Source organism: Alligator mississippiensis, chromosome 9, assembly GCF_030867095.1.
Source record: "Alligator mississippiensis isolate rAllMis1 chromosome 9, rAllMis1, whole genome shotgun sequence".
In the NCBI taxonomy this organism is placed as follows: domain Eukaryota; kingdom Metazoa; phylum Chordata; order Crocodylia; family Alligatoridae; genus Alligator; species Alligator mississippiensis.
The window spans coordinates 47,619,798-47,637,357 of record NC_081832.1 but is presented as its reverse complement, the minus strand read 5'-3'; the positions used below and the strand labels follow the sequence as shown (position 1 = coordinate 47,637,357).

Sequence of the window (17,560 nt, the reverse complement as noted above, 5' to 3'; positions counted from 1 at the left end):
CAGAATTTCACATAACAATAGCTTATAAGAAATTTATTAAATATCTGACAGTTACTACATCTTCCTGTCTTCATTAGGGATGTGTAGAAAAAGAAGAAAAGCTCTGCAAATTAATGTCTCAGGAAAGAATTGACATCCTAGGAAAGGTTTTCTGATTTTTTTTCTCTCAGTTCTCAAAAGTAGCACAAGCTTTATCATCACTACTGGACTGGAACTCTGTCTCTGCTGTCACCTCATCCGCAAGGATGTGGGTCATGATCAGTCATGCAAAGCACAGCGATCTGGAAGCTTAACCTTCTGTCTGGTTTATGCTCCTGCTGATGGATGCATGTGTGCCAGGCGACCCATGCAATCAAGAAATGGCCTGATATATATCTACTTTGAGAGTGACAGAAAGAAGAAAAGCAGAACCACTAAGCAGTTATGCTTTTAGAGCTTTTTCCTTTAAAGTTTTATCTACCCACAGACTCCCCTGCAAGCTAATATACTTCATGTGGACAATATAGCAATAAGTTGGAGAGAAAATCAGATTGGTTCTAACCTGCACTAACTGATTGGGCATCCCTTTAATGAGGGCTGCCCCTGTTATATCTGAGTGTTACACTACTGCTTTAGCCTGTGGTGATGATGAGGCACATGCTTTGTTGCAGCTTATGGATGTATATTGTCTTTTAAAGCTGGAACTTTTATTTGTGATAGAACCATCAGGTGGCCTCCTTACACCTGACATACCAGTGGGTAGTTTATGTCTTTGTAGGATGGGACAGTTGCAGCACTGAGCTTCCCTTTACTCCCACCACAAATGAACACCTAGTCCACACGTATGATTTTCTGTGATCATTTTTATCTGTGTTGTTTAGGTGCTATTTGCTCCTGGTGTAATTTAGGAGGAAGCAATGCAGATGCTAGCATGATGGGACAGTAATTACACCTAAAATAGTTTGTTGCTCTTTTTAAGAGTTGAAATCAATAAAGCTGTTATTTTACTGCAGCTAGGGAGCTGGCTGGAGAAGCATAGTTTGAGAGAATGTGTAATGAGAAAGAGAAGAGGTAGTTTCTTTAACTTTTGAATCACTGTCAAATCATTCAAGAGATAATGCCCCACCTACGTTATTTATGCTGAATGACTATTAAGAAGGAAATAATAAAAGTAGAATGGGTCAAGATTAGAAAAGAATGGGAGCAGCAGAACTTCTGTCCATTCTTGGGAACAGTAAGCCCCAACAGCCCAAACACTACTGTTCCACCACTACTGTGCATAGCATATTTCACCTCAAATGATCCCACAGCCCTTTCTGGCCACATAAGTGTTCATGTGCATTTTGTTGTACCTCAAAGGCTTTTGTGGTGCTGCAAAATGCATGCTGTGCACAAGATTTGGTTCTTTGCGCTGCATATTTGCAGTGGAGAGCCAAATTTAGATAGCAGGAGATCCCACTATCAAAAAAACAAACAAACAAACAAAAAAAAAAAACCAAAAAAAAAATCTTGCCGAAAAAAAGCAGGGCGGCACACATAGTGGCAGCATGCACCCCCCAAAACCAGAGCTTGGCTGGCCAAAGCTACACTCTGGCTGCCAGCCAGGTTCCACATGCCTACTGGAGCCCCGCAAGGTCCCTAGGATCCCAGGAGAGGCTGCTAGGGCCAGCCCAGGTGCTCGCCCCAGCCTCCCTTACCTTACCCGAGCAACTTGCCACGTGCCAGAGCGCGCATGCAGGGGTGTTCCCCAGAGGCAGGCAGCAGTGGCACATATTTGTGCCACTCCTAGTTGTCCTTGGGGAAATGCCCATGTGCATTTGTCTGGACATGCCCTCTGAGTTTTCTGTGTACAGCACTGCTATAGCCATCTATGGGGTGCTCAGCCAGTGCACAGCACAGGAAAAGAGGGACAAACATAGGTTCCTAAACAAATATAAAAGGGATACATTTTAAAGACAGAACAATTAGAAAGGTGCATTTCTTTTAGTGGGAGCGACAGTTGGAGGGGATGCTGAATCTGAATGAACCCAACTTCAGATTGGGATCCATACTCATAATGGAGTTTCCCTTTCTAATCTCTATCTGTACTATGTCTCACAAAGGTACTAGCCCAAGTTAAAATTTGCCTGTGTGCAGTAAGCTGGCACAAAACCTATGCATTACTTGCATCCTCTTTTGCAGACTTCCATGGAGCTGGCGTTTTGTGTAGACTTTGTGCTGGCCCTGCCCGCAGGGCTGATTTGCCCCACCTCTGTATTGCAGTGCAGTGGCATCACACTGGGGACAGGGCTGTAGTGTCCTTTCTGATGCTTTCAAAGTTACTGTTTATTTGAAATAAGATTTTCCAAAGTGTAAAACGTTAGTTAGAGCATGTCTGCTTTGTAAAGCACAGTTTGCCAGCCAAGTAGCTATAAAATTAACATATAGCTTGGCAGGGTCTCATCAGTGAAGTCTACTTGAATACTATGCAACTGAATATCAGTGGCATATGTTTGTACTAAGAAATCTTCGGAAAAAGAGGCAGCATGTTCAGGGAAAACAGTTTTTTTTCCTCCGCAAAAATGCCAGTTTTGTCTCCAATAATTAAACCTGTATGGAGTCATTTCTCTTTCCCTTTCTTCTTCTGAGTCTTTCTAAAGGGAGTAGCTGTCATAAACAGAACACATTTCAGGATGAAATGATGTATCAGGAAGCTCCAAAGGCATTTTTAGTTCAGAATTTGCTGTTATTTTTCAAGAGGTTTAAAGCTTAGGTGGGTTGCAAGTTAGGAATATATTTCTAAGGATTCTGCCACCTTCCTCATTCAGGCTTAGTTCTCACTTACTTCCGTGGGACTTATTTATAGTCAGGTGCATGGTTATAAGGGTCTTTCCTGAACTGCTGCTGTGTGAGAGTACATTTCTTAGGGCCCTGCCTGATGACTACTGAAGGAAATTCATTTGGGCTGTGCTGAAGTGTACAGCACTCTCAAGATAGGAAAATAAAGTTCAACTTCAGCATAATAAAACTGAGGCCCAAATACTCTGCCCAGTGCCTTGTGCAAATAACCCCTTCATGCCCATTCCAGGCAGAGGAGCCACTCTGCAGGACTGATGGCAGCCTGGCCACGAGGCCACTCTGCAGCCCCGTCCTTGTTCTTTGAAGGACAGAAGTTCCATGTGAGTGGAATTTATATACCTGCCTCCACATCTCCTGGAGTGGTAGAAGACCTTGTAGAGTTAGGAACTAGGAAGGAGGAAAAGAATTGTAAGAGAGAGAGACGAGACTTGTTCACCAGGCTACCTGGATTCCTCCATGACTCCACACTCCATTCATTTTACTACTTTAATTTTAGTAATTCTCCTGACAGATGAGGATGATGATGGTATTTTGCTCAACTGAAAGTTATTTAAGCTTACTTGAGCCAGCATCCTCTTGTATCTACATTGAAATCAGTACAGCTCCACCAGGGACAAATTTGGACCTATGATGTTAACATGCTCCAACTTGACAAGAAAAATATTCATATAGTTATGTAATATGGACCTCATCTTGAACCATGGATATCAATGAGAGCTTTGCCATACATTTGAATGAGAACAGGATCAGGCTTTAAATGAGTGGCAATCACTGAAATCGAGATAACATTTATAAATTATGTTATTAGAAACCCCTAAAAGATGAATAGGGATTATTTTTCCCTGAGTAAATTATTTTAGAGATGGGTTACATGATGTAGAGAATCTTCTGTATAAATGATTTATATTCTATGGTTCCACTCTATCAGGGCTTTATAAAAGATGCTATAAAATAATCTATTAAGTACTGTAAAATAATTTATGTCTTGCCGTTACAATTTGTCCTAGCACATGTAAGAATTATTTACTTGGAGGGAAGCAGTTTCTGTTCATTATCCATGAATTATCTTAAAGTACTTGTAAATGTCACTTTTTCATATTACCAAATGATTTAACTCTTCCTCTTCCAGGGCAAATTTATTCTAATGCACTTTGTTTGCTTCAAATTAGCCCTGAACCTGCCCTGAAGCCACACCATCTCTTCCTACACTTCTTTGCTCCTCCTCACTCTGCCGGCAAGACATAAGCACAGAAATTACCTATAATAATAATAATAGTAATAATAACAACGACAACAGCAGCCCTGCTCCCCTACACATACATTCTCTTCTTTTTTAATTCCTGTCTCAACTACAGGCATGTTCTTGTTTTACATAAGAAGGTGACATTGTAGTGCAAGCAGAACCTCCCTCATTGATAAGTTATAAATGGCGAAATTCTCAAATACTCTTGGCTACAAGATCATGGCTGAAATCCAGAACTTTTTTTTGCAAATGCAGGAGATTGCTTGCTATCCCTCTAAATATGAGTTTGGCCAGTTCATTAGTGCTTGGTTTAGAGGTAGACTTAAAATTCAGACATGTTATTGTTTAAGAAGTCCACATTTACTGGTGATTAATTTTTTTATCTTGTTTACTATTTTGAAAGATCTTTAAAAATATCCAGATCTAGGAAAATGCCAAGAGATTAGGATGAACATATAAGGTACATCCAGATGAGTACAGATGTGTTCTATGGGGTGTTGCAGATGTTCCCTGCATTACTGCTTTGCAGTGCAGAGGGTGTTTTTGACCCCGGGAGATCCTAAAAGTGGTTTTAGGTCAAGATTGTTTTGTTTTATTTTATAACATAACACAACAGCTGAAGACAGGTTCTTGAGTCCAAATAAAAGACATCGGCCAGGGTTTTTAAAATTCAGTGCCTAAATCAATAGCCAGAGGAGCATTGAGAAGTCCCAGTGACTCCAGGGGCATCCTATGTGTCAACAGCTCTTTGCGCCTCAAGCTGTCCACCTCTCCAAAAATGTGTTGCTCACAGCCATATGTGGATAGTTAAAGTTTTTATATCCCTTCATGGTGCTTTGGACTATGAAGCAAGATTTTCAAAAGTGCCTGTAGGGATATGTTCCCATGTTGCATTGACTCTGGTGGTTTAATGGGAGATGTATATGCAAGTCCCTAAGGAACTTCTGAAAATCCACACGAGAGCAATACGAAGGCTAAGTATTATTTCTGTTTGCTGTATTTGGATTCTTACAAAGGACTATTTTAATGAAACTCCATATTTCATTAGAACAGACTTGAAATTCCATTATTACTGTGTTTTCATGTGGGAGATGGTCAGTTAGCTGCCTAACTCCCATTGAGAGGTTCCCAACTGTGGTTTGTTCCTTAAAAAGTCTCCCCTCAAAAACTGGAAGCTGGGTATGAGTATTAAAACAATAAATAACTTCAAATGAAATTGTCTGTCTTTCAAATGACATTTCTTCTCCCACAGTTCTTGAACTGAAAGCAGGAGAGAACAGGACTGGATCCTGCAACTGCTTTCATCTGAAAAATGGCTATTTGGCAGATCATTTTACAACTCATTAAAATGAATTGTCTTTCTCTTTTGCAGCCCGATGGCACCAGCAAAGAGTGTGTTTTCATTGAAAAAGTTCTAGAAAACAACTACACAGCACTGATGTCTGCAAAATATTCGGGCTGGTACGTTGGATTCACCAAAAAGGGAAGGCCACGGAAAGGGCCCAAAACCCGGGAAAACCAGCAAGATGTACATTTTATGAAAAGGTACCCAAAGGGTCAAGTGGACATACAGAAACCTTTCAAGTACACGACAGTGACCAAGAGGACTAAGAGAATACGACCCACCAACCCCAGTTAAAAAATAGACAAAAACAGTGTCACAATAATAAACCACAAAAAACTGCACCAGAGGAATATTTTTACATTAAAAATAAGGAAGAAGCTCTATTTTTGTACATTGTGTTTAAAAAAAAAAAAAAGTAAAAAAAAAAAAAAAAGACTGATGGCAAACGCTGGGGAAAGCTGTTAGGATTTTATTGTGACTTGAAAAACAAAATGAACTGCTCTATTTAAATTGACTTCTTGTTGTTGATGACACTTAGGTGCTTATTTCTCTTTTGGAATGGACTTTTCAAGCAGATCCCCAGAGGAAAAAATAATAATTATTAAAAAATAAATAAATAGGGTAAAACCAAAGAAAACCAAAGTTCTTTCCCAAAGTTACTGAAACCTTGACCCAGAAATCGCCAGTTTTGCAGTAATCTATTTATTGTCTGCTGCAAGCTGTTCCAAGACAAGATGGTGTGCGCCGCAGTGATTGAGTTTCCGTGGAGTTCTCAACGCATCGATCTTCTGTAACCTTTTTGACGACATAAGGTTTCACGGCTCTGTGATCCTGCATTATGCTCAGTTCTGGAGAATGCTGCTAAATACATTCAAGTGACTAAAAATGACCTAGTACACCAATGATAAGGGAATATTTTAAAACCAGCTATATTATATATATATTATATATATATAAGCTATTTATTTCACCTCTCTGTATATTGCAGTTCCATGAACCAAGTATTACTGCCTCAACAATTAAAAAATTATTTAAAACACATGTACATATTGCTGCTGTTCAGAATTTTTCCCCCACTGCCTCAGTCGATCAGTTATTGCTGTGGACTTTCATCTTTTTGTCATGGTGTCTGGGCACTTACTTCTTACTGAAAACTTAATTTTCAGTCTTCCCCTGGGTCCAACAATCCCCCCTCCCCTGAAAGTAGAGTAGATTTGTCAGTGGTCTGGGAACCAGGAATTCCTGGATTTTCTTCTACTACTGAAGTTTTGTCTGGAACAAGTGTTAAAGGAATGCTGCTTGCTCAGGTTGCTAACACAGCCAACAATGCTTTGTAAAACTCTAGCCATGTGTATGATAATCCTCACCTAGACTTTAACTTGACCAACCTAACATGCAAATGTACAACTTTCTTTTTCTTGGTTAGAGTTTTAGAAAGGATTCTTTGTGCTTACTACCTGGTATAATTTAACAAAACATTTTAAAATCCTAGTCTAGACAAGGATTTGGTCTCTGATAAGTCACTTACCCTTTCTGTGACTGAGTTTCCCCTCTGTAAAATGGGAATAACAATGATCATTTACCTAACTGGGGTTTCATAAAGATGAGTAAGTTAATGGAACCTGTTAAACCTTGTGTATATGCTAAGTATTAATGGAAACAATTATCTATGTAATACTGTATATTGACCTGTTTACCTACCATCAGGGTGGATGGAGAACAAAAAAGAAAAAGAAAGGTTCAAGCAAAATAATGGTTGACTTGAAATTTTGATTGAAATTGTAACCAATTTTGAATGGACCTTTTTTGAGAATTAGGAGATTTCACTGGTTGTTTTCACTGTGCTGTTTAAATGCATCTCTGCACTTCCTGTTCCAGTCACGATCTGGAAATGCTGAGATGCGTTCAGAAAGCTTATTCTTGCTAATCAAGAGAACAGCTTTCAAAAATATCTTGAGAAATCTTATTCTTGCAAGAATTCCAGACATGCTTTACATATCAGAGCAGTTTGGAATGTGTTCAGGTAATCATGCAAACTTTGGGTTGCTTTCTGAACAGTATATCAGACCTTTCAAGTCCAAAGAAAATTAAGCAATGCTAAGCAATCTTACTTCTCTTTGCCTGCAGAAAAAACTGACAGCATCACAGGCGAAACTTTCCCTGAAAGCTGAGCATTTACAACAACTTGAAAAACAATTAATCAGCTGAAGACCACAACCAAGACCAGAACTCCATTGTGGTAGGGTAGCGTATGAGCAATAAGCAAGAAACATAACTCCTGTATCTCAAGAACTCACCATCTAAGTAAGCAAGGTGGAAAAAGAGTAGGAGGGGATGCAGAGTGGTGATTTGACTTGTCCAGGGCACCGTGGTACACCAGTGGCTGAGCCAGGAATAGAACACAGGGCTTCTGCTGCCCATTTGAATGCCCCTTCTACTGGCCTGGACTGCCTCCTCTGTTCTGCTCTGTTTTAGGTATCCCTGGGCTTATTAGCCAACCATTTGCCTATGTGTGAGGGGAGAGCCTCATTAAAAGAAAAGAAATAAGTTGGGATTGCCACTGATGGGAATTGGAGGTATGGGCTTCTGTATCACTGCCAGTCTTGCCCATTGATGCTTTCAGTGTGTGCAACTGCCTGTAGGGGCATGGGGGAACCCTTAGATACCTCCTTTCATACACTGTTCTAGCAGCAGCAGTGACAGGACTTTTTCTGGGAAATGCAAAGCTTTGAAATGTAAATGAAAACTCATGCAATATTGCCAACCCCAAGTGTTCAAAAGCATGATATTGACTTGCACAATCTTGAGATTGTATAAATAATATATTTTAGATTTTTGTTGGTGCTGAAGCCATTTGAGCTTACAGTTCCAGTCTTCAAATCATGAGCACAATTTTTTTTTCATTTAACATGAAGTTGGTAGTCTTGTGCTTATCGCAGGGCTCCCAATGCTGGAGCTTTAAGAAAATTATCAGAAATCACAGGCTCATGGCAGTTGGCAGCACTGGACATCTGGCAGTAAGACCAAGAAGAGAAGTGTAACAGCCTTTTCTAGTCAGAGGCAGATCTAGAGGGGGTGCAGTAGCAGCCAGGGACTTATTTTAATCTCCAGAGAAGGCAAGAATTCCTTCCCTCCTTTGCCCTCTATGGTCAGAGCACATCCCTTCCCTTGCTTGCGGCTGTCATGATCCTTGCCATCTTGAGGGTGAGGGGAGCTCCTATCCCATTCCAGCCAGGCTGCATAGGAATGGGGCTCAGTCTGGAACAGTGGCAGCAATGGTGGCAGGTGGATGGGTTCCCCTGACTTGCCTGGTAGCTCTGGGCGTTCCTTGCCGGCACAAGGAAAGGAAACTCACCTGCCAACCTGCTGCCACTGTCCCAGGATGAGCCCAGCGCCTGTGCAGTCTAGCTGGAGTGGCTCTGGAGCTTCTCTTGTGCCTGGGACAGTGGAGACAGTGGCGACAGTGGCAGTGACAGGCGGAGGAGGGGAGAAAAGGGAGTGCCTCTGAGCAGGGAGAAGGGGAAAAATTCTTACTTACTTTGGGGATTTAAAAAGTCCCTGACAGCCTCTTCCACAGTACAATCTGTCTGTCCTGGTGAAGGGAGAAAGAATGAGGGCAGTGGTGGGACGAGGGGAGTGCAGGCATCCCTACGGTGCCAGTCACTGCTGCTGCACTCGGCTTTGTAAAATCCTGGATCCACTAATATAGGGCAATGAAAGGTGAAGCTAATATGGAAGCCAAGTATATATAGACACAGAACTGGAGCCAAGTCAGGGAGCTGTTAGGACTCCATTGGCCTGCCACCCACCCATGTTGAGGGGGTGGGCAGGGGGGAGAGGATTCCTTTCTGACACCAATAGTAGCATGTACCTGTGGATTAGTGGAAGTGATGGTGAGGATCCTTTTGGATTTGTCTGCGGTTGTAAACTGTGGGGCCCTGTGTTCTGGGGAAGTTCAGCAGCGTGGTGGTGGTGGTGGTGGACAGTGGAAGCAATTTGCAGAGACTGATTTCTTCAAGGGCATGGGAATGATCCTCAGAGTCTTTTCCTTGATGCTTGGCCATGTCATCCTCATTGCAGTTTCACTGGCAGAAGGCTGGGGCAAAAATGGGGGAGTTGACTTCCTTTGTTCTCAAGAAGAAAGATGAGGATGGGAGAAGATAAGGGCTGGTTTTCTGCCAGAGGAGAGACCCAGAGGCTGGGAGGCGCTTCATCCTGTTTTTGAGCCTAATGATGAGGTCTGGAGGAAGCCTTTGTACAAGGGGAAGAGGAGTTGTAGTCCACAGCACCAACCTCAACCACTTCAGCTAATGGGGTGAGTGCTAAATATTATAGAAGTAGTAGGCTGTTATTTTCTTGTGTGCTCCAGCCATTAGTGGGAGAGCTGATACATGCTTTGCCATTGGTTTTAGCTTTGCCAGGTTAGGCTTGCTAGCTGGAAGTGAATCAGGACTTCTGGGGCATGTCTACACATGCATTAGTGTGCCTTTTCCAAGGTGCATTAAGTTTAGTACCTCCAATGTGAGGTACTAAATGTGCATTAGGCTGCCCTAATTCACAATAGTGTATTTGCACAGTTTTTAAGTGATCCTTAATGAGCAGTAGACTATTTTACTGTGCATTAGTGTAAAGTCAGTTTTTTTGTGATGCTTTAATGCACAGTAAAATAGTCTACAGTGCATTAAAGTGTATGTGTAGATGCACCCCTGGGTTATGTTTCTGGCTGGAGGATGATAGCGTGGTCTAGCAGTTAGGTCAGGAAACTGAGGTAAGATTCCTGGGAGCTATGTGTTAATCATGGTTGTGCTCATCAATATGTATGTTTGAAAGGTGATTAGGCAGAAGCACTTTTGCTTTTCAGACACTGGAGCCATACACCTAAAATAATCCTATGGAGAATCAGTGTGGCTAAGTGGATGGACATTCGGGCTGCTCTCTTGAAGTCATCAGCTCTATTCCTAGCTCTGCCAAAGTGACCTTGGATGGGCTCTCAAATCCATGGTAACCTTCTTTGTAGAAAGGAAGGAATAATAGTCACCAGTTTATTACATTAGAATCATGAGGTTTTGATCAATAAAAATGTTCATGAAGGGCACAAGATTATTAACATAATCCAATGAAACAAAGGAGACACAATTCAGTGTCTTGGTTTCCAGTACAGAGTATGTCCCTGTAGGGCAAAAACTGGTCATTCTGTTGGCAGGGGAAAAGACATCCAGAAAATTGGCAGTGGTGGGTACTGAGGGCTGCTGAATATTTTTTTAAAATCTGACCAGTGGACAACAGCTCCACTTAATTAGCTTGGCATACTTGTTCTGAGGAGTAATTCTGCGGGAGACACCTGTGTCACTGCACGTCAGGTTGCTCTGTATGGTCTATGACAAACAATTTCCTTCTGGGTTAGTTTACAAACAGTTTTCAAAAACTGGATTAAAATTTTCTCTTTTCCTGTTGGTCTGAAGATTATAGACTGGGCAAAAGTTTGTAATTTATATATCTTCCCTTCAAGAATTCTTCAGCCTCCTTGCTTGTGAGCTGAGGTTTATATGGACTGTTAATTTTAGGCTTACTTTGTAAATGAAAGCTGTTAATGAGTATTTACTATGGTGACAGTAAACTCAAGAGCAAAGGCTAATAGTGGTCATTTGCCTGAAATAATTAATGGCAGTCATACGCATGGAGTTTGGTTGGGAACATTTTAAACATACACATTAACTAATTAATAGCATATCAGTGCTTTCTCAAATGATATTGCTGTATCAGTAGCAACATTGCCCTATCCAAAAATGGACAAGGAAATTCAGTGAGGAATGTAGTGGTGTTGTGTGTTATGTGAGAGACAAAGGTATTTTGTGGGGTTATTTCTTCTACTGGATCTATTGCATGATTGGGAGACATTTTAGACAAGCTTTCAAATACAAAGTACTCTGCTTCAGGTCTGACCATTGTGTGATAGACCATTGTGCATTGTGTCCATTTTGTCATGAACCTAGCAAGTAACTCATGATGCTATAGTATTTCCTGCCTCAGGCAGGGGGGTTGTACTAGATGACTTACAGAATATATAAGTCCTTGTCAGGGTATACACTCTGAGCTGTGGATAACAGCTCCACTTAATTAGCTGTTCATCTCTAAACTCTGGTTAAGAACTTTGCGGCTGGTCTAAGCCAAGCCCACAAATCCCAACAGCCCAAAGCTCTTTGAGGAGTTTGGATCTTTAGTACAGATTTAAACTCTGTAGTTTTGACATTATTTCTTGCATTTTGAAGACTGTAAGAGAGTAAGACATGTAGGTCAGCAAATTTCTCACTCCTTGGCTGCTATCTAGGTTGGTGAAATCAAAGTCTCAGATGCTGCCTTAAACTATTATATAGTTGACGCTAATGTTGTGCCTGTTACCAGAGGAATCAGTTTGATATCATCATCTGTACGGATACTGTTATTGGCAAGGGTAAGTGAGGTGAGCCATCCATAACAATATTATCACATCCTGCTTTATGCCCCTCTCTCCTGTCTATTGTAGGATGCATGGTCTGGCTTACCTGAAACCTTTCATAGGCAAAGACACTGTCAGCAGGTGGTGATCAACCTGCCAGGTACGTTTACATTTCCAAAGCTGAGGTTTTCAATTACACAGACAAAAGCTTGTGCAGTTTCCTGTTCAACAACAGAGTATTTGTGCTTGACTGTGGCACTGTTTATGCAAATGCAGCTGTCATCTCAGACTTATCCTATGGATCACTGTGGTTACTGCACCTGGGCCACAGTCAGCTTATTTGCTTACACTGTAAACAGTCAGCTTTTAACAACCCTTTCCGTTGAGAGCAGAAGATATCCTTCTCCTTAGAGGACTTAAATTTCAAATGGGCCTCACCATGGATTACTTGTTGCTTTTCTTTGATCAGCATTGGTCAAACAATGTTGCATCACACAATGGCCTTTCTGGATGTGTCAATTTTTTTTGTTGGTTTAAAATGGTGGGAACATCTATTCTAAGAACATGGCTGCAATTTTCAGGCAAGAACATGTGGGTCATTTCTGGCCAAAGTGTTAAGGTCCTCATCAGTCAATGTATTGTGTGCAGTCTGGTGAGATCAGCCCAAAGCTACCTCAGGCATACAGGGGAGTTGTCTATAAACACTGAGGAACACTGAAGTTTGTTCAGGACGGTGGGAGTAATGTTTCTTTCAGTGAAGCTATGGGTAGTTTTTTTCCACTGGTTTCAATGGATAGCTAATCAGAATATAAGACAATGATTTTATGTGGCTTCTGGAGCCAGGACTACAGCATCTTTTAGTCTTCCCATGCCATTAAGACTGGTTCCAAAACATAACATTAGAGTAGCTACTTCTACACAAATATGCTCTACTGTGACCCTCCATCTTTTCCAGCCCAGAACAGAATTTCCCACCTATCTCCCTTGAATACCGTTCCAATTTAGTAATATGGAAAGGACCACAGTATCCTGTTGGTGACCTCCAGGTGACTTATTACCCTCTCAATGACTCCAGATTAATGTTCCACGATGCATGTTTTCTGTGACTACCACAGGGATGTCAAACCTGCAGGCCAAATGCGTGGCACAGGACCGGTTCATGAGCCTAATGAATGCCATGGGGCTGGCCCCACATGCTGGATTGGGCCCACAGATCCTCTCTTTCCCCTATGTGCTGGATTCAGTGTCCCAAGCACCTGCTGTGTACCATTTGCAGGGCCCACTCTGGCCAGTCTGGGACATGAGTTACATGTGGCGACTGCTCCAGCCAGTCCTGGGTCCTTGATTGGCTGGAGTGTGCACCAGGTGTGGTGCAGTCCCAGACTGGGTGCTAGATCTGGCATGCAGGGGACCCCCACATGCTGGATCCAACACCTGTTCCAGCCAATCTGGAATGTGTTGCATGTGGTGCAGCTCTGGGACCCATATGTGGCATACTCCAGACTTGCTGAAGTGGGTGCCATAGGCACATGTGACATGTGGGTCTTCTCAGGACCAAGGTCCAGCACCAGGGGCCAAATGATGTGGCTCTACAGACAGGATCCAGCCTGCAGGCTGCATTTTGACACCCCTGGGCTACCATGGAAAGTCAGGTATATATGTATATTTTCCTGAATTATTTTGCAGGCACTAAAAATGTACACATAAGATGCACAGAAGCTGTTTAAATGCCTATGTCTCATATCAGCCTTATTAATCAAATGCCCAAGGGATATTTATAAACCGTTAATTATTTTTTTAATATTCAAATTATTGGTTTGGTTACTGGTGATTGGAGGATCCCTTACAGAAGTGCAGCTCCCAGCTGTAATTTGGAATGATTTTTGCCAAGTGTTCTGAGTTGCAACTTTACTCTGGACCAAACAGAAGTTCACTGTTGGTCCCAGGGGGGAGGGGAACCGAGCTGCAGGCTGGGAACCAGCAGCCAGGTTCCCACAGCAATGGCCAGGGCTCTCTGCCAGTGCTCCCTGTTTTCAGAATGGGAGTGGGAAAAGGCAGTGGAGAGGGATAATTTTTGGGGCTCCCCAGCTGATGCTGAAGGGTGGGGTGGGTGAATTGGAGCCTCCCCACCTCAGTTGGGGGGGGAGGGGCTGAAAAACCCTCAGACTGAACTCCCTCCACTCCCTTTCCCCCCTCCCATTTTTAAAACAGTGACAGGCTGGGAGCTGCACAGACACAAGTTACAAAAGACACCACATTTTGAAACATCTTTATCTGATACCTCATGCAATGAGGGGTCAGATTTTCACTCAATTGGCCATTTTTTAAGCGGTCTGCAGCCATGCACTTGTCACAGCTATAAATTGCTTTCTGTGGCCAGATCAAGTGAAAATTGTCACTTCTGTCTGTGCCCATAATCTCTGCAGACCATGCTGCTTCAAATAATATGTAGGGAAGACACTAAGTAATGGGAAATAATAGTTATTGTTACTAATGGTAACATAGCGCATGGGGGTGGTAGTGGTGATGGTGGAGAATACTGCCCTACAATAGATCAAACTGTATGTTGCTGAAAGGAGAGGAACTCCTGAAATGTATGCAACAAACTGTAAATTGCAAATCTTATTTAATTAAAGCACAATACTCCATTTATTTTCTCTTGAAATAGGAAGTGGAATGTTTCTTTATAAATTATGTGTATATGCTTCAATCCATACAAAGAAGTGCAACTTCTAGTAAGTGGAGAGCAGCTCATCCTTTGTCTGTTTGGTCCTCGCCTTTCCTGGTATGATTGCCATATAGGGTTCTGATAAGTGCAAATAACAGCACATTGCACATTCCGTGCAAGTTCTGTAAAGTGACTATTTGTCTATGAGGAGCTGAAAGGAGATCCAGGCATTGATTTCAAACGGCCATCAGATGACAATGATTTATTGCATTTCCCAGGTTGAGATGTACTGTGGCTGGTGACTTCAAGGTGAAAAAAATTGAACACATGCATGCATACACAAACACACATCCCTCCTTCTATTAGTTTTTACACAGTAAGAGAACCTGGAAGTTTAGCAGTGGAAAATTGTCCTTCTATGATTTGGGATGTCATTTTTATAGAATACAAAAATAAAATAATCTTTCCTATTGCTAGAGGAACTGCATTATTTGAGTTATATAGAGAGCCATTGTTTGTTGGAGTCAGGCAGAAGGAATTGGAATTGGAACTTCTTATGAAGTCAAGTAAAAATGACTTCTGCTGAGCTGCATTTGCTTGCTATGTTATCTAGGATAGACTCAGCTAATCATGGACACCTAGAGATTTTAACTGTCTGAATTTAAAAAAAAAAAAAATGCTTTCTCCTCACAGTTGCTCACTCTTCACACATTTAGTTCTTGTGGTGTATTCGTTTTGCTGATTTTCTGGGCACTCACCATAGCGTCTTTCAAGGTGGACAAAACTTGACTTTCTAATACAAATTTTCTTCCTCCTTCATAAGCCATCTTTATTTTACCAAATGCCTGCTTTTTTAAAGCAAGGGGTACTCATAACACTGCATAAAGTCAAAGGCAGCTTCAGGTGCTCAGCACTATAACCAGACATCAAATCAATTTGGTGGCTGAACTGAAAAACCAGGGGTGGGGATCAGTTTGGTCTGATCTAAAACCAGACATCAAATCAATTTGGTGGCTGAACTGAAAAACTGGGGGTGGGGATCAGTTTGGTCTGATCTAAAACAAATATTTCTCTCTGGCATTTTAGTTAAATGAAACAAAAATATTTTGGGGCAAATAAAATTATTTACTTCAGTCTGAAACAAAACCTTTTTAAAATCAAGGTCAATTTGAAAACTACCAATATTGTTTCAAAATGAGAATTCATAGATTCATAGAAGTTAGGGTCAGAAGGGACCTCAATAGATCATCGAGTCCGACCCCCTGCATAGGCAGGAAATGTGCTGGGTTCAGGTGACCCCAGCTAGATGCATATCCAACCTCCTCTTGAAGACCCCCAGGGTAGGGGAGAGCACCACCTCCCTTGGGAGCCCATTCCAGATTTTGGCCACTCTAACTGTGAAGAAGTTCCTCCTAATGTCCAGTCTAAATCTGCTCTCTGCTAGCTTGTGGCCATTATTTCTTGTAACTCCCAGGGGCGCCTTGGTGAGTAGAGCCTCACCAATTCCCTTCTGTGCCCCCATGATGAATTTATAGGCAGCCACAAAGTCACCTCTCAACCTTCTCTTGTGGAGGCTGAAGAGGTCCAGGTGCCCTAGTCTCTCATAGGGCTTGGCCTGCAAGCCCTTAACCATACGAGTGGCCCTTCTCTGGACCCTCTCCAGGTCATCCACATCCCCCTTAAAGTGTGGCACCCAAAACTGGATGCAGTATTCCAGCTGTGGTCTGACCAGTGCCTGATAGAGGGGAAGTATCACCTCCTTGGTTCTGTTTGTCATGCATCTGCTGATTCATGATAAAGTGCAGTTGGCTTTGACTTTATCAAGTCAAAAGTTTCACTTAGGAAAGGCTGCAGTGAAATGCACTGTCCCTTTCAAAATACAACTTTTGAAAATGCATGTGTTTGCCAGTGCTGGGAGCTCCTCCAGGAACCCAATCTAAGTAAGCTGGGGAGAAGGGAGGGGTGGGCAGGATCATGGAGGCTAGCAAGTTTATGGGGTGGAGGCGGAGGACTTGGTGGGAAACAGGGCAGGGTCTGGCAGGTCTGCTGGGGGGAGTCTGCAGCGGGGATTTGTCTGTTCAAGGTGGAGGTGTTGGGGGCCTAAAAATAGCCCTGTTAGGGTTGGAGGTAGAAAAGCCCCATGGTTGGAGAAAATAACCCCATGGTTGGAGGAAGTGGCTGGGCTTTCCCAGCCTGAAGCTGCACTCCAAATATGTACAGACTTTTAGTAGTTTGGGCTAGTCTGTTTCCAATGAATAGGGACCTACCAAATTCATGGCAGAAGTGGAGTGCATGGCAGCTTCTTTAATCTTTCATGTTCCCCCATGTTCCCCTCCTTCCCACCATTGGTTGACAGAGGGGCCCCACTACTCCCTCCTAATCAGCAGAGAAGCAAAAACCATGGTTTTAAATGTGGCACCGTTTTCGCCTCCCTGCCAGTCAGGAACAAAGCACCAGGGCCACTGGGATCCATTAGCCAATCAGCGGTGGAAGGCAAAAATGGCACCATATTTAAAACTGCAGTTTTTGCCTCCCCACCAATCAGAAGTGAGCTGCAAGTGCAGCCCCTTCACCAATGAGTGGTAGAGGGACACGGGGGAGGGGGGGAGGGACCTGCCAGATTAAAGGAGCCTCAGCACAACCCACTTCTGTCATGAATTTGGTAGGTCCCTACCAATGAACTTTTGTTCATCTCCTCAGGTGAACTGAATTAGATCAGGACAGCCATTTTTTCCCTGATCTAACCTCCCTGAACATATGTATAGATTGGTACTTAGATCAACCTAACCGTAATGATGTCTGAATGTACTCTGAAAATTAGACCACTGGCTTGTAAAAGTTCCATGCTGGAGCACTACTGAGATTGCAAAGCCCAACTCTAGTCAGTGTTACACAAGGCCCATATGATATCTTCTTGCTTTTACTCTCTTCTTCCTATAAACTCTCTGATGCTATCCCATTCTTTCCTAAGGCTGAGTCAGAATTTCATGACAGATATCAAGGATAAGATTTCTTCAGCAATATCAGCTACATGAAAGCAGTTAGAACTTC

The 17,560-nt window shown here is 42.4% G+C and overlaps 1 protein-coding gene across 1 annotated transcript in view; it reads left to right on the top strand.

Annotated features, from left to right (window-relative positions):
• FGF18 (fibroblast growth factor 18) overlaps nucleotides 1-14,585 on the top strand; it is a 123,614-nt gene extending 109,029 nt beyond the window's left edge. Inside the window, exon 5 of the mRNA XM_006263676.3 lies at nucleotides 5,433-14,585. Coding sequence (XP_006263738.2) covers nucleotides 5,433-5,699 — 267 coding nt within the window. The 3' untranslated portion in view covers nucleotides 5,700-14,585. The remainder of the gene's footprint in view (nucleotides 1-5,432) is intronic.
• The last annotated feature ends 2,975 nt before the right edge of the window (nucleotides 14,586-17,560 follow it).